At 35.1% G+C, this 23,986-nt stretch overlaps 1 protein-coding gene across 1 annotated transcript in view; it reads right to left on the reverse strand.

Moving 5' to 3' along the window:
* Positions 1-22,431, reverse strand: part of LOC128229947 (uncharacterized) — a 58,076-nt gene extending 35,645 nt beyond the window's left edge. Inside the window, exons 1-6 of the mRNA XM_052941872.1 lie at positions 22,310-22,431; positions 21,940-21,988; positions 21,424-21,635; positions 5,944-6,029; positions 3,137-5,661; positions 2,222-2,328 (exon numbers count right to left, since the gene is read on the reverse strand). Coding sequence (XP_052797832.1) covers positions 2,222-2,328; positions 3,137-5,661; positions 5,944-6,029; positions 21,424-21,635; positions 21,940-21,988; positions 22,310-22,431 — 3,101 coding nt within the window. The remainder of the gene's footprint in view (positions 1-2,221; positions 2,329-3,136; positions 5,662-5,943; positions 6,030-21,423; positions 21,636-21,939; positions 21,989-22,309) is intronic.
* Between the last annotated feature and the right edge of the window lie 1,555 nt (positions 22,432-23,986).

Below are 23,986 nucleotides of genomic sequence, written 5' to 3' on the forward strand. Positions count from 1 at the left end.
TTCAAAAAAGGTCAAATTGCAAAAGCCTGACAATATGCACTGTGTCACTATATAGTCATAAACGTAGAGGAGTTGCAAGAAACCAATTTTAAATGTAAAATAAAGAAAGGGCAATAACTCTTTCAAAAAATGTAGAATCGCGAAAGCCCAACAATATGCGCTGCGTCACTATATAGTCATCAATCTGTGAAAGTTTGGTAGAAATTGCATGAAAAATGTAAGAGGAGTTGGGAAGAAACCAATTTTAAATGTTAAAAAAAGGGCAATAACTCTTTCAAAAATTGCTGAATCGCGAAATCCTGACAATATGCGCTGCGTCACTATATAGTCATCAATCTGTGAAAGTTTGGTAGAAATTGCATGAAAAACGTAAGAGGAGTTGGGAAGAAACCAATTTTAAATGTAAAAAAAGGGCAATAACACTTCCAAAAATTGCCGAATTGCGAAAGCCCGACAATATGCGCTGCATCACTATATAGTCATCAATCTGTGAAATGTAAGCGGATTTGCGAAGAAACCAATTTTAAATGTAAAATAAACAAAGGGCATGAACTCTTTCACAAATGGTCAAATCGCAAAAGCCAGACAATATGCGCTGCTTCACTTTATGATCATCAATCTGTGAAAGTTTGGTAGAAATCGCATGAAAAACGTAAGAGGAGTTGCGAAGAAACCAATTTTAAATGTAAAATAAGCAAAGGGCAATAACTCTTTCAAAAATGGTCGAATCGGGAAAGCCCGACATTATGCGCTGCTTCACTTTATGCTCATCAATCTGTAAAAGTTTGGTAGAAATCACATGAAAGACGTAAGATAAGTTGCGAAGAAACCAATTTTAAATGTAAAATAAGCAAAGGGCAATAACTCTTTCAAAAATGGTAAAATCAGGAAAGCCCGACAATATGCGCTGTTTCACTTTATGATGATCAATCTGTGAAAGTTCGGTAGAAATCGTAGGAAAACGTAAGAGGAGTTGCGAAGAAACCAATTTTAAATGTAAAATAAGCAAAGGGCAATAACTCTTTCAAAAAATGGTCGAATCGGGAAGCCCGACAATATGCCCTGCTTCACTTTATGATCCATCAATCTGTAAAAGTTTGGTAGAAATCGCATGAAAAACATAAGAGGAGTTGCGAAGAAACCAATTTTAAATGTAAAATAATCAAAGGGCAATAACTCTTTCAAAAATTGTCAAATCAGGAAAGCCCGACAATATGCGCTGCTTCACTTTATGATCATCAATCTGTGAAAGTTTGAAAGAAATCGCATGAAAAACGTTAGAGGAGTTGCAAAGAAACCAATTTTAAATGTAAAATAAGCAAAGGGCAATTACTCTTTCAAAAATGGTCAAATCAAGAAAGCCAGATAATATGCCCTGCTTCACTTTATGATCATCAATCTGTAAAAGTTTGGTAGAAATCCCATGAAAAACGTAAGAGGAGTTGCGAAGAATCCAATTTTAAATGTAAAATAATCAAAGGGCAATAACTCTTTCAAAAATTGTCAAATCAGGAAAGCCAGACAATATGCGCTGCTTCACTTTATGATCATCAATCTGTGAAAGTTTGGTAGAAATCGCATGAAAAACGTAAGAGGAGATGCAAAGAAACCAATTTTAAATGTAAAATAAGCAAAGTGCAATTACTCTTTCAAAAATGGTCAAATCAGGAAAGCCCGACAATATGCGCTGCTTCACTTTATGATCATCAATCTGTGAAAGTTAGGTAGAAATTGCATGAAAAACGTAAGAGGAGTTGCGAAAAAAAACAATTTTAAATGTAAACTAAACAAAGGGCTATAACTCTTTCAAAAATGGTCGAATCGCAAAAGCCCTATAATATGCGCTGCTTCACTTTATGATCAATCTGTGAAAGTTTGGTAGAAATCGCATGTAAAATATAAGAGAAGATGCAAAGAAATGAATGTGGGACGGACAGACGGACGGACACACGCACGCACACAAGGAGTTGCGCCTACCATTACTATATTCCCTCGCCTTTTCAAGGCGGGGGATAATTAAAACCACACTTACAGAAACAAACTAGCTTTTAACAATCTGTGAAATTGTTACAGATTTGTAAAATTTCCAAATTATTAAATCTTTTTTAATTTTGTTGGGAAAACTTATTTGAAGAAATATATAATTTATAAATATTTTAACTGGTTTTTAACTTTTTACAAATTGAGACAATGCTTCATCAAAATCGAGCTAAAACCTAACCCATCAGTAAACAGAGGAGATATCCCAGCTACGTTATTGGCCAGGCTGGATTTCATGGTTGTCAGCTTCTCCACGACATCTCTCTCTGTTCTTCTCACCAGCTCTGACTGAAACATACATGGAAACATACTGAATTACGGCTGTCAAAAGTGAGTTCATTAACCTAACAAGCTTGCTCTGGAGTGAATGCTTACGCTTGTATTGTTGTTGTTATTACCTCATTGAAACAAGGGGCATAACTCAATAATTATTAAAATCCGACGGAAATTTGAGTGAACTTGACTATGACAATCTAGTGGAGGAGTTCAAGAACATGAAAAAGAGAGAAAGCCTTGTAATGATCTTATAAGATTTATGAAAGCAAATTAAAAGTAAAACATGCACATTTTATATAAAAATGATCCCCTTTTTACTATAACGCCTCAAAACTTCCCCCTGCTTTAAGGCCCCCAGCCCCTTCCCCTTTCTCTGGTAAAAAAAAACAGTTTTACTGCATTATGATCCATAAGGTTGTATTCACTTTAGTGTGGGGGTTGCTGATTCAGATTTTTCTAACTGAACTTTCAAACCTAAAATCTGCAATAATCAATGAGTCAAATACCCGATCAGAACCCTTAATTTTATACATAATAGGTTTAAATTGCAAAGGAGACCTGCATTAAAGCGTAATAAATTACATTTTTATGATGTTCTATTTTGATTTCTGACCTCATTTTAAAATTGCACATTTATACTTATTTAAATTTATGTACGACACTATGTCAGTGAAATGGAATACTATTTATTGGCTTGCCTTGGGTTGAATACAGACTTAACTATTTTGTGATATATGGCGAAAGTGCAAACATAGTATCCTCAGTCACTTTTTATTTTAAAAACAGATTACCATATTAAATATACAGAGTAAAAGCAAACCTGTAAAGCCTTCACTTTGTCAGCTAAAAAGGTCACATCAGCCTTGCTCGCATCATCTTGCACATGTAGCGCATCAGTCATCGTTTCCTTGGCAACCTTAGCCGGTGGTTTCATTCTCACATTGATTCCTACAGTACGTTTAGCTGGTACATCAGTGTTAACGCTCTTCGTTACATACCTCGCAGTTGTCTTTATGGTTCTACCTCCCAGACTTTCTTTAGCATGACTTTCGTCCGTATTCACACACACTTCTCTGGTGATACAATTACTAGTTTCTGTGCTACAGTCTTTCTTCCTGAACCTTTTGGTCTCACTTGATACATGTCTGATATTTGGTGTTGCCTGAATTGAGACAGAGGGATTTGGTACTTCTTCTTTCGGAGTTGGAATATAGAATATCTTTGGTTTCTTAGGGATTTGTTCTTTTGGTTTGAAACTTGTGGTACGAGCATTAAGCTCTTTCCCTGGTACGAATTCCGGAGCTTCTGCGCGTATTTGAGAACCTTCGCTTATACCTGAACTAGCAAAAGAAGCATTTAATAAGTCTGTTTCAAACTCAAGAGCATCAGACCTCAACTTCAAATCACCATTTTTCCTTCTGGGTTTCATCTCTTGCGAAGATGGATTTAGAATTGTGAGAGAAGGATCTGGTGTGGAGGCATGTCTCACTCTTGCAGTATCCACGCTGGATTGCCTACTAAATCTTTCTGAAGAGTTGCTGGATCCCCTACTTACTCTTCCTGAAGTGTTTAACAGTTCCAGTTCAGCATCACTGTCCAATACACCTTCCTTGGAATCTTGTATCGTAATACCTCTTTGCAGCGCCTTCATTTTAAATGCATCCAGAGAATCGCTCTGAGATCCTTCTCTGCTTGTGTTTCCTGAATCTAATTCTGACAATGTTCGTTTTCTGGCTAAACGTAAACCACTTGGGATCTCAATAAGATTTTCATTAAATGGAAGTTCATTTCTTGCATTGTCATTCTCATTTTTCATACCATTGTCTTTGCTCTCTTTCATCTGATTCTGAACTTCACCCTTTTTCCCAGGGCTTTCAATCACAATGCCATGTTGCGAAGCCTTACACTTAAAGAAAAACTTTTCAAAATCATCGCCTGATCTTTCTGAAGTGCTAGGAACAGGTTCAGTATCCACCAATTCACTTTTGACCTTTCTATTTGAGACAGTTATATCTGAATCTTGACTGATACGTCTATGCCTATCATCCATAGCACCTTTAACAAACACAACATTATTGTTTTCCTCTGTTGACTTCAATACCACTTCATCCAAATCAGGTGTTGTACTAACAGTAACACCAATAATATCCTCGTTTAAGTCAGATTCTGAGGAAGAAACCACATTCTCCTGAATCACTGGATTAGTTTCAACAGTGAGATTCTGACCTACCACCCACTTTAGCACTCCCTTAGCAATAGCTTTCTTCACAACAGATGCAGCAACTTCTCCAAGTGACACCTTGTCTTCGTTAACACTTGTCAGAAGTTTGTCTTGCTGTTCACTTGCCTCTTCCATGGTCTTCATCCAATTTTTGATAATCTTATCCTTTTCACCAGTATCCATCATATAAAACTTTCCATGAGCTTTATTATCTAATTCTTTCTTCACATTTTCAAGTGTCAGTTTGCCTAATCCTTCGTCATCATCCAGTTCTTCTTGATTTCTTTTCATGTCAATTTGCTTATCAAATTTAACTATCTCTCCATGTATTTTTTCCTCCAAAGCATTCAGCACACTTGCAGCACTGTGTACAGTCTCTGACCCATCAACTTCATCATAACAGTCTTCATTCTTTCTACCTTTCAATGTACTCGAGTGATCAAGTTCTTGTTCCGAATCCTGAGAGTAATGTGTACTTAATTCAACCTGGCCAGACAGAAACTCATGATCTTCAATAACATCAATACTTTCATCAGAGAAAGTGTTATCACCATTACCTAGCTCACAACCTTCAGCAGTATCTTGCTTCAAGCATTCTTGTTCCTTTACACCAATTTTCACATCATCCTTGTTGTGATCTTTATCGCCATTACTTTGATACCTGCTGTAAACGCTTTTCCCATAGTTTGTTTCAGAAATCTGGCTTTTTACATCTATGTGTTCAATGTCACCATTTCCCATGAAACTTTGCATTAATGTAGTTAGCGCTAACTCATGCTGATTTAAAGCATCTGATGCACAAACAGGCCTTGTCGTAACAGCTTCCGAGTTAAATAGCACAGAGCCAGAACTTTCGCCATTTACATCACTAGCATTGTCTTTTCCAGGGACAGAGCACCAATCTGTGGGGATTAATTTTGGATCCTGGGGCTGAGATGATTTTGGAAGCTCAATATGAATGCCATGATTGGATGCAGCCTTCATGAAAGGGTCTGCAGTGGCCCCTTGCCACCCAGGAGGAGGGGTTGAGAAAGAAGATTGCAGGGTTGAGGATTTGGGGTGGTCAATAACAATGCCATGATTAGAGGCAGCCACCAGAAAGGACTCTGATGCAGCTACCACTCCTGAATTGAAGATTAAACAAGTCCTTTATTCTTGATTCATCAAGCAGTCATTTGCATGTAACCATAATGTTAAGGTGATTATTTTTTCTACAGCGCACAAATGTATGTCATTGCTTTTATTTAATTAAAAAAAATTATGAGACGGGAAGTTTCCGGCCGATATAACAGAATTATACTTACCATTATATATGGGAATAAATATTTAAGCTGGATTAAGCAAGGGCATGAATATGCATTTATTGCTTATGGAAAAAGCTCAGCAATTAACACAGTTAAACAAACCTGCAGGTTGTTTCGCTTTGCAATAATCCTCCAGAAGCTTAAGTCGGGGAGGGAGCTGAACCGAGCATGGCAAACTCTGAGGGGAGCTGGAATATACATGTGAATAGATCTGAATTTGAGCGCTTGCACTGCTGTACATAGTTTGGCAGCTCCATATGTGGGTCTACAAATGTAGACTACTTTTGAATTATGTCATGATTTACATTTATACATTATTTCTCCATATTTTGAATGAAAGAATCATTGAACAATATTGCAGAATAAATGACATGTATATACTCACATATGTCAAATTAGGCTTGAGGTTTTTTAATGATATACTTGGTCTTGAAATATTTAATTGAGGTTTTAAATGTTTTAACTAAGGCCAGAGTTTTACGGGAGCGCCGTACCCAGGGTTCTCAAAATGAACTGGCCGCCGGCCTATTTGACCGGTTCAAACCAGATATCGGCCGGTTAGAATTATTGTAGGAACCAAAACTTACATTCTGTACTTAAATATTTAATACCGATTGTATGCTTACCTTTCTATAGCGTTCGTACGCCTAAAAGTCTGGTTCGAATTCGCAGTGGTACGAATGTGCCGTATTTCGCGCATGCGCACTTACGGTTTCCTGTCAGACCAAAACATGAACAAATGTCAAAGAAAAGAAAAATAGATGACGTTTTTCGGCCACGAACAGCTACCCTAAAGAATAAATGATTGTTATTGGGTATGTATCATTTTATAAAAGACCTGTTGCATAAGTTTGCTCGATGTTTCTCGTTTCAGTTTATCTTATTGATTCGCATTTTGATTTGTTTGCATGCGTTTCCGCGATCCATGCCTACAAGGCTATGTTCGCATTTCGATCGTTTTGCTTGTCTCGATCTATGCTATAGATTGTACCATTGACAACTATAAATACCAAGGGCATATTTTAAATGTCAATAGTGCAACTCTTCCCCATTTAAATTACGAAAATGACTTCATGAATTGTATTTTTATGGAAAATAATCTACCATGTTTAAAATCTAAATCTAAGCAATAAAATAACCATCTTGTTGAATCCCCTTGGTCCCTTACAGTTTGATCTAGATTGAACACTAGTCTTTGAAATAGTAATAACAGGCTGAGCCTGTAAAGTTTGTAATATTTCTATTCCAAAGACATTTTATTTTATTTTCAGTTTATTTGTTAAAGCTGCACTCTCACAGATTGAACGTTTTGACAACTTTTTTTTTATTTTTTGTCCCGGAAGGAGCCAATTTTTGCGAAAATCCATGTAAACCAGTTATATAAGACTACGGACAAAAAAATAGATCGCAAATTTTAAATTTCAGTTAAAAAAATAATGTTTTAGTCATTTTCTTAAACCGTTAGTAACAGTTTAAGCCAAAAAGCATTCATTTTTGAACGGAAATATGCAAATCTGCGCTCTGTCAGTAATCTTTCATTATTGGTTTGCAGATATTTACGCAAAAATTTGCTCTTTCAAAGACAACAAATAAAAAAAATTGTAAAAACGGTGTCCTGTGAGATTGCAGCTTTAATAAAGGATTTTCCAGTGTTTTTTTTTTCAACTGTTTTGGAACAGCCCTTATAGTATATATGGGGAAGATATTTTACACCAATTTGTTAATTCTTTTTGCAAATATTTTTTCCAAAAAAAAAATGTGATGAAAATGTCTTGGAAAAAAAACTGGTTCTATTGTTTGTTTAGCATGATTGTTACCATAATATTGGATTTATATGTCCACAAAGTTTTGAGCAGTTCAGTTTGTGTTATAATTTGCAGTTGGGCCGGATTCGATTTGCAGACTACTATTTGTCTGGATACACAGATGAAAATATTGTGAGTATGAGGACTGTGAAGAGGTAAAGCCACACTGGTATAATGATGTTTTTAAAAGTTTACCATTGATCTTGAACCATTGTCATCAGCAAAATAAATGCAAAAGATCTTACTTTTACAAAGTTATAAGTTTTAAAAATTAAATTGAATATTAGCACATGGCCAATTGAAAAAATTGCAGTCTTGTATTTTGATTTATCAGTGTTAAAGTTGATTCAGTAAATTGAAAAACCTTTAAGTCAAAAGTTTGAAATATCAATCATCCATTTTTCAGAAGAACAACAAGATGACTGTACAGGAGCAACTAATGCTCCAGTTGCCTCAGTTGGCCATGGCTGGTCAAGTGCAGGGGCACTAGAGTCTGCTTCCAAACAAGTTACAGCAGAAATCACGACCGGTAACTTTTTATGAGTAAATATGAAATAAATTGAATTCGCAAATGTTCAAACAAGTGCATCAGTAAATAAGTGCATCTAGAAAGAGCATATTTTGTAACTGTTAAAATCAAATTAAAAGTGATAAATGTTTTTCCTTTTTTAATTTAGCTGTTTTGGAACAGAAAGACCAAGCAACTGAGCCCAGCAGTGAAGTAATGCCAACTGTTCATGGCTCATCTAGTACAGATCCAGATGCTGGTTGCAGACAAGGTGCTGAAGAAATCAAGACAGGTATTTTTTCTACTTAGTTCATTCAACATACTTGGTCAATAAGGTCAGTGATGATCACTAAATAACCCAATTATTTGCAGTTTATCAAGAAGTAAAACCTATTATTCCATAAACTATTGTTCAGCCATTTTTATGTTGATGTGAGGCTTGTGAAAATTAATTTAGTTACTCAATACTGACCATTAATTCCTGTTCCAGGGCTAGCAGAACAAGACCTTTGGATTCCTGAACAAATCTGTCTGACAATTGCTGAGCAGTTTGCAGCTAAAACCATACATTCAGTCCATTTGTGTGCACCAAAGTGTTGCTCCATATTGAGTAGTAAAGAAACAACGAGGCTTTTGCCAAAGAAATTCAGTTATGGTTTTCTGAGTAAAAAGAACTGGTGGTTGGCATATGTGGAAGGAGAGGGTATGTGCTGTTTAGTTTGTAAAAAACATATGATGAGGCCACTGGCACCAGATTTTCAAACTCAAACATTTTTTTAAAAAATCAAAAAAAATCTAATAATTCCTCACTAAAAATTATAATACCGAATATGTAAAAAAATATTAAAAAATATTTGTTTTTAAATATGCACTTTGTACTGTATAATATACTAACATGGTATTGAACGTTTCTCTACCCGGGTCACGTAATCATCTTATTACTCAGTTCAAAAGAACTTCTGCAGATTAACAGTCATCGGAATTTAAGGATATGGTTTCTATCTTCCGAACACTCCACCTTAGCCCGCGAAGAAATTTGCCTATCATACGTTGTTTTTTTTACTTTATTCCCATTTTTCTGATTTCCTAGATTTTCTACCACCCTTGACTTCCAGTTTCAGAGTAAGGTTTTATAACGGCTCATTTCATTGGTCCATGAACTCCGCGAGACATTTTGCGTATAAGTGTCAACAACCGTAATATTTAATATAAAGTGTTAATCACAGAGAAGTCTTTGTCATTAAATTCCGTTTTGAGTGACCTGAGCGTGCTTATTTCGGGTCAGACTGGTTCTGGAATTACACATACCATCAAAGCCGAATATGAAATTGCATGAGACAACGAAAAGTGGCTTAATAATAATATGAACCACAGGATTGACTTGCTTCCTTGACAGCGATCTGATCCCAAGCACGTTTCACAGGTAAGAAGTGCAAAATGTTTTATTTATAAAAAAGAGCTGTTTACCAATACGCCGTGTTAAATAATAATCTATATAATTGTAGAAACATGCATGTGTATACATGCGTTTGGTTCATTTACACATGTATATCTATAAAGTAACATTATATTTATTTATATATTATACTAATTTTCTTTTATGGAAAATTGTGGAATATATTTTTAAATGACATATATTCACTATTTTGACCAAAAAAAAATATTGATAATAAAAAATAAAAAATAAATGTATTACTGTATCCATGCAGGCAATGTGACGAACACCTTTGATTAATTCATTTTGTAGTTTAACTTAATGCTTTATGTTTTTTATGCATGCGTACAGAAATGAGTGCCATCTCAATTTCCTTTGCAATTGCCAAAATGCTCTTAAAGGGACTTGGTCATGCTTTGTGGTAATTTTTTTTATTTCCTGAAACTGAAAATGATTAATATTATTATGCTTACATTTACCTGTATCACAATCACATGTATATATATTTCAATGTTTGATATCATAATTGTAGAAAAAAATAGAAAATAAGTAACAAAAGAGACTGATTCCAAATTTGATTCGAGTCTTCTTGTGGAAACCAGTAAATTATTAGGAAAATGGATAAACCACTCAACTATATAGGCACATACCCCAGCTTTTGCTGAAAAGTTGAATATCAATAAATATTTTCAAAACATTTATTATAATGCAGATGCCACAAGTCCATGTGCAATTGTGCATTAATTAAAAGATTTAAAATGAATGTACAGTTGTAGCTAGATTAAAATAAACCTTTAAAATCAGTTTTTTTTTATATCTTTGCAGGGAATTGATGGATGGCAACACCGGTATCTGTGACGGTCATATGTATTGAAGTGTAGGCTTGTGGGCTGCAGTTCCACAGAGTGAGACACACCAGCACTATCTCCTATCCCACCGCCTAGATCTGGACTCAGTGGAGATGTTACATTGCGCTGTTAATAGTTTTAACATGATATCGCTACAACCTGGAAACAATGACTTATATAATGACAATCTGCTGTCTTTATCTTTGCAAGAGTTGGGATTTCGTCCAGCTTTGTGTACTTTCTCAGTGGGAGATACTTACAGTTGCTGAAATAGTATCTTTAGAAATGCATGAAATGTTATTTAGGAATAATGCTTTGTAGGTATATACATGTATGTATTTCACCTCAGCTCAATATAGGGATAGTAAATGTTTAGTTTCTCAGACCATTTTGTAACATTTTAGTAGGGAGCACATAATGCTATTTTTTTACAGGATAATTGCTTTCAATTTGTATTACCAGTTTGGCTTTAGAGCTGCACTCTCACAATTTGACACCAGTGCTCCAGCCAGGATTTGAAAAGGGCAGGGTGGAGTTTTGAAAAGGGCAAGCTACATGAGTCATGTAGGGGCAATTGGGGGAGGGGTCCACCCCTGTCACAAGTTGTTGTTGTTTTTTTTGTGTTTTTTTTTTTTGGGGGGGGGGTCTCCCCCTATAATTTGTTTTGTTTTCATACCGTACTCAATTTAAATCATTTTCCATGATTTCCAGACTTGAACAAAATGGTGTTTTTTTTCTCAAAATTTAGAAGGGTGTATTTGAATATCAAAATTAAAATTTGTGTGTGGTAGTATGATTGTACTTGTCTGGAATCTTCTTTAGTGAAATGTCACATATTTCTCAAAAAAAAACATGTAAAATAAAGAAAAAAACAATAAACATTTGAAGCAATCAAATAAATAAATACACAAAAAAACAAATATGTAGGGGACGAATCTTAGTTTGGTAAGATCTGGATTGTGTACGAATGTTACATTCAGCCTGGCTGTTATTTAATTGTCTTTGGTAAAATAATGTTTAATATGCTATTAAATGTTTTAGAATAAAATGACAATAAAAATCACTGCCCTTGCTTAAAAAATCACTTATAAAACATAGAACATTGATAAATTAACTCCGAAATTCGTTCTGACAAAATGGCGGTATCGGCGATTTTTGAAATGATCGTAGACATGATAGGTAAAAGCTACATAAAGCATCAACATATATTTGTGGGAAACAAATAAATTTTCATCATGAATATTTTACAAGTAAGCTTTCAAAATATTTATTGAAAAAGTGACGTATTTGATTGTGTTAGCGCCACCTTTGTTATGTTTAATTCGGCAATGACCGTCTGCTTCAAATCAACAATGTTTAAATGGCGAGTCTCGTCTGTACAATATAATTAACAATTATTTTAAAAGATTTAATTGTGCTTGACAACTTTTTTCACCATCCCTTCGCATTTTCTATCGCATTTTACGAACTTTCATCATTGAATGAACGAATTCTCAATGTATATTCTGATTGGCTCACATTCAATAGCTCCGCCTCCTGCCGATGTTTCCCTATTTGGCTCTTCTTAATTATTGGATTAAAAGATGACCGATTATGAATACACAGGTCGTCTGCTCACTACACATATACACAATTAGCTGTCATATGACTTGGACAAGGCACATTGGAAGATGAAAGGGCAGTGCGGCATATTTTAAGCAGTCAATGTGGGCATGGTGACACCTAGCGGGAACACTGAATTGTCATGAGTATTACGTAATTTGTCTCAATTATAACAGCGGATTAAGGGCTGCCAATTTTTTGCAATGATTTCAATAGTAAAAAGGGCACTAACAGGATAATTGGTGCTATAAGAGCATTTGTGAAAAGGGCACTACTCAAAAAAGGCAGGGCGGTCAGAAAAGGGGCACGGGCGCTGCGCCATTGAAAAACGGGCTAGCTGGAGCACTGGACACAGATATGAAATGTTTGGGGGGGTTTGTCTCAGAATACGCTCATGTTGGCATTAAAGCCTTCAATTCAGTTATCAATATAAAGGTAACTTACAATAGAACAAATCTCAATTGTAAGAAAGAACGCCAACGTCTAAAAAAATAATAAGTGTTAATAATGCTTTTTACTATAAAACATCAATTTTCTAACATAAATATGAAAAACTACATTCAAATATTACCATAAAACATCAATTTTCTGACAAAAACATGAAAAACTACATTCAAATCTTTTGTTAGCAGACTTATATCACTGTTTACCAGACATTCACTCTGTAAGAGTGCAGCTTTAAATTACTATAGAGCAAAAGCAAAATCATTTGAAGATCCATGCTTTAAAAGAGGCGCCCTTTAAAGTAGCAAGTGTTACCAATGCTTTTCAGCAAAATAAAGCATTTTTTAAACTTCTTAAATGAATAAACTCCCTTATAGAGCTCAATTGGAACTAATAGTGATGTATTGACTTTTAAATTAGCTATATTGAAACTTTAAGTGATTTGTTACCTTTTTAACTAGCTTTTATCAATAAGGAAATTAATTATTTTGCTCTCTCTATAAATTGTGACCAAGTCAGAAGTCACTATAACCATTTCATGTTTGTTGTTAATGTAGTTTGTGTTGTAATATTGCTTAAACTTATATTGCAAGATTTGTCTAATAAAACATAATTTTATATATAGAATAATTTGCTTGATTGTGATGAAAGTTGATAACTTACTGTAACAGCCAAGTCTGTTTGGTAGGTAGAAACCAGGCGCGTAGCTGCCTATACGCGAAATACACGGCTGAATCCACATGATTCTGACAAAAAATAAAACAGTTTAGCCAAAGCTACAGAATCACTATGTTTGTTTGAGTACATCATGTAACAGACACATGGACATTGTCATCGAGTATGTAAATATACAGTTCAATGGCAAAAAGGACAGACAATTAGACTTCTGTAAGATAATCTGAGTGTTTTTCACATTATCGAACCTTATTTGTTTGCTATTTTGTAGAAAAGATCTGCCGAGAAAATAAATTTGTTGATTTATTATCCTTAAACTGTCAATTTACAAGTACTAAAGGACCTAAGAACGCCCAGAATACACCAGATTGCTCCATTGTTTTCAAAATGTTCATACCCCCCCCCCAGCACAATCATGAATCCACATGAATAGAGGGCTAGCTACGCCCCTGGAAATCAGTACTGTGTACGTTCAAGAGCCTCATCACAATGTTCCATTTGTCACCAGGTTGGATATATAACCAAATAACTCTTGGATTGGAGGCAGACATCTTAATCCACCAAACCAGTCTCTCACCCTTCTTGACTAGTACATTGGAAACGTTATCAGAAGATGAATCTCTAAAAAAAATTTATCCAATTATAGGAATATGTATTTATTTTAATTTTATTTATTATAGTTTAAAAAAACAAAATATAAATATTTTTTTCTTTTGGGGGTGGGGGGGGGGGGGGGTGCGCCAGGTGCGTTCCCCTATAGCTGTTAGTGGTTAGAAACTCAAACAAATACAAAGAACAACAAAGTTTCTTCATTATATTTATCGATTTTACTTCGTTTCGAACAGCAAGAATTTAGCCATACAGTGAACTCGTAAATAAGAAATGAATTGTTATGTTGAGTGCAGAGTGACCGTTGTTTTCTGTTATAAATATGCCTGAATCTGTATAACCATTGCATTGAATCATTGCAAATTCATATTTCATGTGGACTTTCATTCATGATTTGCTTAATAACGGAGAAGAAGGGCCAAAATGTTAGAGTTTCAATTTGTTAACGATTTGAGATTTTAAATATGCCGCCTTTTCATTCGACCAATCAAATCACATGTTACAAACTGAGCGAAAAACAACAACAAACCGGAAAAGGGTGGTAGAAAATCCAGGAAAACAGAAAAATGGGAATAAAGTCAAAAAAATCGTATGACCGGCGAGTTTCTTCGCGGGTTAAGGTCGAGTATTTTGAAGATGAATATCATGTCCTTAGATTGCGATGACTGTCAATCTGCAGAAGTTCTTTTGAACTGAGTAATAAGATGATTACGTGACCCGGGTAGAGAAACGTTCAATACCATGTTAGTTATAATATACAGTACAAAGTGCATATTAAAAAAAAAAAAAAATCAATATTTTTTCACATATTCGGTATAATTTTTAGTGAGGAATTACAAGGTTTTTTTTATTTTTTAAAAAAATGTTTGAGTTTGAAAATCAGGTCCCAGTGGATGAGGCATGCACAGAACAAAAGAGAGATCTTTGCATCTGAACCAAGCGTAAGGTTTAAGCATGATGCAATTAAAACCCATATAAACAGTAAATTGCACAGGAAGGCCATCTCAACAGAGATAGCACAGAAGACCTCTTGTTTTCACATTGAACGTAGTAAACAATCAGATCTTGAAAATATGCATTTGGAAAGAGCTTTTTCTGTTGCCCATTTTCTAATGAAGCAGTTCATAGCAAATCTGAAATTCGAACCCTTACTGTAATTCATTGAAGACACATGCAATGACAATACTTTGAAATATTTCAAACATAGATCAGAGGGTTCAAAACAGGAGATTTTTGAAACAATAGGTCAGACAATCAAATCAGAGATTGTTGAAAATGTAAAAGAATCAGAAGCTTTTGGATTACTTACTGATGAAGTGTCTGATATTTCAGTGACAGAAAACTTAGTAACATTTGTACAGTTTTATTGTGCCTAATCAAAATTGGTTGAAACAAAATTTCTGTCGTGCTTGAATATCCTTGGAGATTTTGAGAGTGCTAATGCTCTGGCTATTAAGACTTTGATTGCAAACAACCTAAAGGTCAATGGGATAGACATTAGAAAATTGACTGGTTTTGCATCAGATGGAGCTGCCGTAATGGTAGGGAAAGTCAATGGTGTTGCTACTCAGCTTAGAAAAGATAGCCCATCGCTGATAAACGTCCATTGTGTTTGCCATCGTCTAGCTTTAGCCTGCACTGGCTCGAATCAGTCGTTAAAGTACATTGAAAAAGTTGAAACCCTGCTCAGACAACTCTCACTGGCAATTTTTTGAAAATTCACCGAAAAACACAGCCGCTTACATGAAAATGCAGGTAGCTCTTCAAAGCATTCAACTTGATGGAAAAACCCAAGACAAAGTGATAAGAAAACTAAAAAAAGCCTGTCCTACTCGGTGGTTAAGTTTTGATGCAGCAGTCAATGCTGTTAAATTAGATTTGGAAGCAATATTACAAACACTCTCAAAGCTACAGGAGAATGATGCCACAGCACTTGGCCTCTTGAAGAGAATGAAGTCTCTGAAATTTTTGGGAACCATATACATCTTAAGTGATGTGTTGCCTGTGTTATCCAAATTGTCACGTCATTTTCAAAAGGATTCCTTAAACTTTTCAGGAATAAACCCAGCTATCAGTCTATGCAAAGAAAGACTGTCAGAGTTAAAAGAAAAGGAGGTTCCTCTGCAAAAGCTGTCAAGTGATATTGAGTCCTTCACAAACATGTGTCAGGAAATAAAGATGAACCCTAGAGAAGCCAGTGAACTGAAGACTCTTCTGAACAACTACATAGACAGTTTAATGTCAAACTTAGAGATCATTTCTTTGACAATGATGCCCAGAAAGACAAACTGCTGACTCAATGGAGAGGTTTCAAGTATAATATGCATGATTTCCTCATCAGGGAACTGCCAGAGAACCTTGATGGAAGAACTCCTACTGAGTGGATATTGCTGCAGTTCCTTCGCACCTATGGTTTGCGCCATTTTAACCCTGAACTTGCACTGACTGTAGAGGCTGCTGCAACATTGCCTGTGTCCAATGCATGGCCTGAGAGAGGAGCCAGTTTCCTCAAGATCATCAAGACTAAGCAGAGGAACAGACTTTCTTCTACCATGCTTGACTCTCTATTGCATGTGGGGATCAATGGACCACCAGTAGAAAGTTCCAAAGACATCATAAAAAAGTCAGTGAAGAATTGGTTGTGCGCCAAATCCAGGAAGAAGATTAAGAAGCCTCCAACACCTTCACCTGCCACATATGCAGCTGCCCCCATTGTTCTTTCAGAGGAAGTGGGAATCCAGACTGATCCTGAAGAGCATGACTTGTGTCAAGGTCAATGGTGAAGGCAGTTCTCAAGGAAATGCTGATAGAGGCAGATGAAGACAGTGATGATTCAGATAGTGACAGTGACTTGTAAAGGTTTTGGATTTCTGTGAATGACGATTATGTATGATTTGTATGACATTCTGTATATTGTTTGTGATCTTATGTATCAACACAGCATTTTTATGCAATTTTTGCATTGTTGTTCACTTCAAATCTCCTAAAAAACTGTACCCAAAAGTGCTCAGAATGCAGGAAATTGCATGCTTGTTTAAAAAAAAATTCGGGGGGGGGGGGGGGGGGGGATGCCCCTGGACCCCCCTAGAAGGCCTGTTACAAATTCAAATACGCCTGTTCAACTCACATATTTTGAGAACCCTGCGTACCTAAATATTGCAAAACCCAAATAAGAAAAATATTCAAATTCCTAACTTTATATTTATCTTTTCTGCCGCCCGTTTTTTGGATCTCCGATGGAAAATAAAATTTAGTGTTATTTAACCTAATGCTAATTTCACAACAAGAAAAATTATCGCGCACAATTTCCAAGATGGCGGAAGGCGGCGGTTCGTGCTCATGATGTCAACTGAAATATGTTACATTGTTTTGTGATATCACATGCATATTATATGTCATGATGAAAATGAAACTTTAAACTTGCTTATTATCATCATCAAATGGCCACCTTTTACGAAAGTGGATTTAGTTTGAAGACTGATACACTGTTGTTCATAAAATCAGTGCGTTTGTCATTTTGTGATATTTTGGAACGGGATTGTATTTTCTTTATACCAAAGCATAAATTTTCTTAAATATTTCTGTGTGTAGACCGGTTTACACGGGGATACACTGATAATTGGAATTTGCTGTACAGTTTCTGACAGTGACAACAGAAAAAGACGAGAATGTGACATTGGATTTGGCTTGTTTGTCTAAAGACAATAAAGTTATACCAACATATTGCATACCATTTTAATGGGCATTGGCTCCTCTTTTCATGTCACCCATTTTAAAATGGATTGTTAGTATGTTGATTAAGAAACTATAAAAAATGGACTCTACTGTGAAATCCGGTAAGTTTGAGTTACATACCTTGTTTCTTTTCTTGTATCTCAAAGACATTAAATTTCTTCAGATGTGTTGTTCATCTCAATATATGAACCCAAAATGATATTAATCAACATTTTAGACACAAGCAATATGCCAGATGCCTTATGTTTTGCTAGTGCGAGTTTCTGTGACTATTAAAAGCACTGCAAAAGTATAGATGCTCATATTAAAATCATGCATATATAATAATTTATGTGTAATTTTTATTTAAATGTGCAGTGTTAGATACTGTGGAGTTACAGTTGAAGAATATATTTTCATTGGTGTGAATCAGGTGACTTGTGGCGTTTAGGGAGTAAAATGAATATCCAAATGTTAAAAAAATTCCTTAAACGTGCATTATGCACCAGATTATGCACCAGTCAATTGTAACCATGGCCCCCGAGGTCCTTGGGTATATAGGGGATAATGAGGGAAATGGGCCGTGTTTTTACCTTCCAGGTTGCCCCGCAGTGCCTAGTGAATGGGGTGGTTTTGTTTTTGCGCCGAAAATAGTGGGGAAAGGGCCTTACCTCGAGGTGCGGGGGAATTTGGTGGGGATTTGACCTGTACTTTCTCTCCGCAGGGCGGGGATTTTACCAAGGATTGGCTGGACTGAAAGTCAAAGTCCCTGCTATTCTCTGGACCTGGGAGGAGGGGGCGTGGTTACAATTGACTGGTGCATTATTGTGGCTACTTGTGAAAATGACATCTTGTTTTGACTTTATTATACAGATCTATTTTATAACAGGCAGTATGGAGTACCAAACAAGTGTGCACAACTTCAAAACATACATTCTATAAATTTTTCTGAAAATAATATGAAAAATCCATCTTATTTTTATTTATTTTTCTCAACGCTCATTTTTGGACATCTTTTTCTTAATTTTATTCCCTCCTCCTGGCGCTTATTTTTGAAAAATTTCCCGTAAAACGAAAAAAAACAAAAACTCTGGCCTTAAAATACACAAGATATGAAGGTATTATATTCCAGTGTTCGACACTAACGGGGTCCCGGGACACCTGAACTTCAAAGTCCGGTATTCTGTCGGGATACTTAAATTTTGACCTATAATAGCTAAACATCAATAAATAAATAGCGTTTCTTTAATTAATTACATAAATTTAGGTCCCCCTAAATTTCTTAAAAGTGCATGCAAAAATGATATTATTATTAATACGTTGCACACACTAAAGCGAAAGTGTGGCTGACTTTTTGACTATAGTTATGTCATGAATCTATAAATAAACAGGTCATTTCACAGTGCGCATGCGGGTTAACACTTCCGTTTTGTTGTTTACATTATCAACAAGGTCAGAGGTGACAGACTGTTATTATCGGTACAATAATTATGTTGAATTAGTTTGCTTATGTGTCAGAACTGCCCAAAAAAGATGCCAACACTACTGACCGTGATGACTTAATGATGCGACCTTCGAGTTGTTAAACTAACATTTACGGCACAAATACCGGAAACCTACTATTCAACATTTTTTGTTTTATGCTTTGATCGAAACAACATAGAAATAAAATTCCCAAAGTTTTATTAATGCAATCAATGTATAAAATTTTTACGTCATTTTGGCGCAAAAATTAACATACACAATTTTTCGGTCGTCTGCTCTTCAAGTATGCACTACACCTGTTGGGCAGTCTAATTGATTGATCAGCAGCTCTACTTAATATAAACTTGAGTTTTCACAAGCCAGATGTAATAGTCCAACTGTTTCTTAATCAAAAGCACTGAAATATGACAAGACCTTGAACCATGACTTATTTAATGCATATTTTACGAAAATCTAAAAATAGTACCAACCATCAAGTTTTTGTTTACATTGTATCCATCTTTGTTTTTGTCCACCCCTGTATTCATAAATTATTTTATTCATTGCATTTTTTTCATGGTTAACATTATAACTGATTTTCATGCAGATCCTGCTCACTGCAAACACCCACAGTTGCAAGAAGGGAATGAACTCCTGTTGCAATTTATAACCTGTAAAATTAAGTGACATGTGAGGTAAAATCATGTATTTTTTCCTCAGATTTACACAAGCGGTCACCATGATCTATAATGAAATTCTCATGAATGATAGTATATAAAGAATTAATTTTACATTCCATAATAAAGTACACTGAATGATAAAGAAGGAGTGCATCCAAAGTTGATCAAATGCCGACACCAATTACCAAAATAACTTCTATTGAATTAAAACAGTTCTTCTGCAAATTTGTCAATATAATGTTATCATGTAAGATATGGGAGGAGGATGTCATAACTACTGTGATTCTGTACAGTATGTGAAATATGGATGAACTGAAAAGGTCATACCACAGATTTAACAACTAAACCCAACATGCAGCTACAGCTAAGAGATAGACTATGTCAACACAAACTATTTATAGAATCTGACTGACATTCTCTTTTTTTTTCAATTTTAGATGCCTGTGACCCAGTATCATTTTGTTACAGTTTGAAAGGGTGTAGGTTTTATTACAGATTGAAGGAAACCAAATCTCAGAAAACTTTTCCTATGAGCATACATGCATCTTTAAGCCAGGCCCTTGACAAAAATCTTCATCTAAGACCATACCAAATTGTTTATATGTTTAGTGACAACCCTGAATAAGAAAACCTATCTTGCTATCCTGTAAACCCCCCAAAATACCCTGAGATAGAAAGAATAGTAAACGATGAGATGTGGAATATCGACACTATAACCTCCATTCTCAATTCTGTTATAGATTTCCTTTGCAAAAGGAGTTCAAATAAAACTTGTATCATGCATCATTTTCTGATATTAAATGCCAATAATACTAGTATAACGTATAAAGCATGTTGTTTAGACGCATCTTCTGTAGTTGAAATTTTAGACGAAAAAGGAAATTAAAATATTCGGCAAGATCTTTGATCATATAAATATAAGATAATATATTACAGAAAAATTGATCGGGAATCCAAAAACATATCTGTCCTAGATGTAACCATAGAAACTATTTGGTATGGCCAAATGACTATCACATCACCAGCTGGTTCATTCTTTACCTTTCTTCTATAGCAGGAACAAATACGTAACTGAAAAAGGTCAATAAAAAAGTTCTCTATATTTTAGCCCAATCGTTAAAGCAGCTTTAAGCTAATAATAGAATGTTCCCAAGTGGGACTTGAGCCATCCATTCTTTGGTGAGAGGCCGACACCTATAACACAAGACTGCTAAAATTCTTAATGTCAGTTCAAACAGTCTTCTAGTTTGGAGTTTAACAATCGTCTGCAAACCATGGTACTTTCTTCCATTACACTTCATACAATTGACTGACAAAATCTCGTTTTGATGAATATGCACACATCCGCGAATAGCAATCATTCTCGCTTTTTTGAAACTTACTTTTACCTCAAGGTTGTTATAGTTCTGGAAAAAATCAAATCAACTTTCATCATAGGTTCGACAACAAACATGAAATTGAATGTATTTTTTTGAAAGTATATAACATGTAACAATTTATAAAATAAACATTTAACTGCATTGTAACATGAAACATCGTAAACAGGGTTCTTAATTAATAAGTTTCAATTGAACCATCTCAAATAGAAAAGTAACGAAACAGCTCCAACTTCTACTAAATATCCACTTATTTTTCCAAATTGAACCGGCCCAAATGCTAAACCATCAATTTAGGCCATCAGTAGGTTCTTCTTGAAAACACTGAAAGCATTTTATTAAATGTACAATATCAAAAATCTTGAAAAATAACTCAATTTAACTTAATAAGGCATAAATACTGATGTAAATGAAGAAATTACCTTTGAGTCGTGAGGTTAACCAAGGCAGGTGATGGTGGTGTGATTGCGGCTGACCACGGTTGTGGGCGTCCAACACCGCCCTGGGGGTAAGGGTAGCGGCCCGGGCCTTGGGAGGGTGGTGGGTGATGGTGGGTAGATGCCCCCTGAGTAGGCATGGGGTGAGAGTACATAGGAGGCCCCATACTTACTCCTCGAGGTGGGACAAATAATGGCTATAAAACAAAATTATTAATTGTTTATAAAGTCAATGTTATAAAGTTGAATTGTTGGAGCTTTCAATTTCTTTTCATGAAAAATGTATATTATTCATACATGAAATCTAGTGGGAATGTATAACTTTCTAGTTGACACAAGAAACATTGAACATTTATATTTATTGAAAAATAGCTCTGCAAGTGATAATACTCAATACTTAATAAGAATTTATGTCTATTGTGTCTCAGTTTGAACAGTAATGATACATAGCGTACTTCAGATCTTATTTTAGAAAGTCTACAAGACACAAGCTAAACATACCGTTGGACCGGGCCTGGGATGAGAGACACCTTGATACATCTGCTGGCCCCTGAAACATGTTGACCTCTATTAACATACATGATCGAAGAAGTTGATGATGTTTAAAGAAATTATGTCTAAACCAGGTACATGCCATATACTTGTATAAAATTCCTTACCTAATCATTAAAAACAATGAGCTCACCAAAAGCTGTTACAATTTTTAAAATATCATTTTCTAACCAAACATGCATGAAAATACTTGTGATTATCCATCCTGATGTGAAAAGAAGACACACTCTTAAGTGGCCGTACAGGACGCCCAGAGTAGAACATCCGGGGTAGGGAGTTGTAGGCTGGACTACAGATAGTAACAATAGCATATAATTACCCATACTGTGGGCCATAGAAAACACACTCTGGTTGCTGTACAGGAGCCCCAGAGTAGAACATCTGTGGTTGGGAGCTGTAGACTGGAGCCCCAGGTGGCATATTATACTGGTGCCCGCTCATTCTGGACAGGAGACTATGGAGTTTTCAGTAAGCTTTTATCTACAAAAAATATGCCAGTACTTTACTTTCCATATACAGTAAAACGGTGTTCCCATGAGGTCGGAGCTTGGTCCCGATCTTTTTTCCTTCTATTTTCATATAAAATATACCAACACTGCATCGAAACCTGATTATATCGAGTAGTCAAGCAATATTCTCGGTCCCAAGTACACAAATCATGCACAAAACCTTATGGCTCCCTGGAGTTCATAATTTCACACTTTTTCCCGAACGCGTGTTCCAAAATAAACAAACAATTGCTAGGTATTAAGATTTTCACAAGTTGTAAAAATTGCAATGACAGTTGAAAAGCAATTGATAAGGTGTGCAAAACCATTTAACACTTTTAACGCATGACCAATATTAGTTAATATGGGCATTTTGAAAGATAATTATGAGAAGTTAATGACGAGAAGTTAATTGTGAGAAATGTAAATGAGTAATAAAAATATGAATAAACACTACCATATTGATCCAACATCGGAATCTCTGAAAAGAATTCCTTTTTGTCACTTTGCTTTGCAATATGGCCATTTTGTAAAAAATAAATTGATTTATTGATTTATTGATACTTCTTTCACATTCTATATTTAGTATACATATAGTAAACAATAGCCATATGAGCGATTTCCACAACGCAATACATAATCGGTGTCTTAGTAAACAGACTACTTCATACTTGAAATACACTGAAATATATTTCATAACAGACTGGATAATTGAAAATCGGGTCGTTCGAAACATCGGTTCCCTCGGTCCCCAGCAACCTCGAGCGATAGCAATTTTACTGTAACTTAATTTTGTATCTGTAACACTTGTAAATTCTCACAACTATTGCAACAAAACAGAACAAAATTTATTTTTTTCTGTGAAAAATAACATTGTTTATAGAATATCTGCATTTTTTTCAAAATAATGTGCCATTTTGATTTTAGGGCCATATATATTTTTAAATAGGTTTATTCCCATCAAAATTCCACATTTACTATCCAATCACTGCGAAGGACACCTTTGAACGAAAAGATTATTTATTAAAATTTATTATTTTCAATCTCCAAAAAATGCAAATAGGGAATAGCATGCCAGCTATATTTATGAACAAAAAGATGTGTAAATTTACGCATTATTTATTAAAATTAATGATATTTAATCTAAAAAAAAAAATGTGAATAGGGAATTTGAGCATGCCTGCTACCGATGTATGCTATGACATATCTCAGACTTAAAGATAAATAAATAAATAAAGATAATTGATTCCTTATTCACTGAGTTCCAAAACCTTCCATATAAATACCTATAGTGCTGATTTATTTTCAATGGATGTTGTAAACTTTCTTAAACAACTTAATGAATAGATTTACCGTCAATGTTTGTATAAAACGAACAATTTTTCCCCCTAAAGTTCCTGAGTAAAAAATGCCTGCATTCTATCTATGGCATTTCAAGCTGAATTTGGCTCTACAGAGAAATAAATGGGAAAAAAGTTTGTTTACTTAATTTCCCAGGGACACAACTC

The sequence above is a fragment of the Mya arenaria genome, chromosome 4 (assembly GCF_026914265.1).
Source record: "Mya arenaria isolate MELC-2E11 chromosome 4, ASM2691426v1".
Taxonomy (NCBI): domain Eukaryota; kingdom Metazoa; phylum Mollusca; class Bivalvia; order Myida; family Myidae; genus Mya; species Mya arenaria.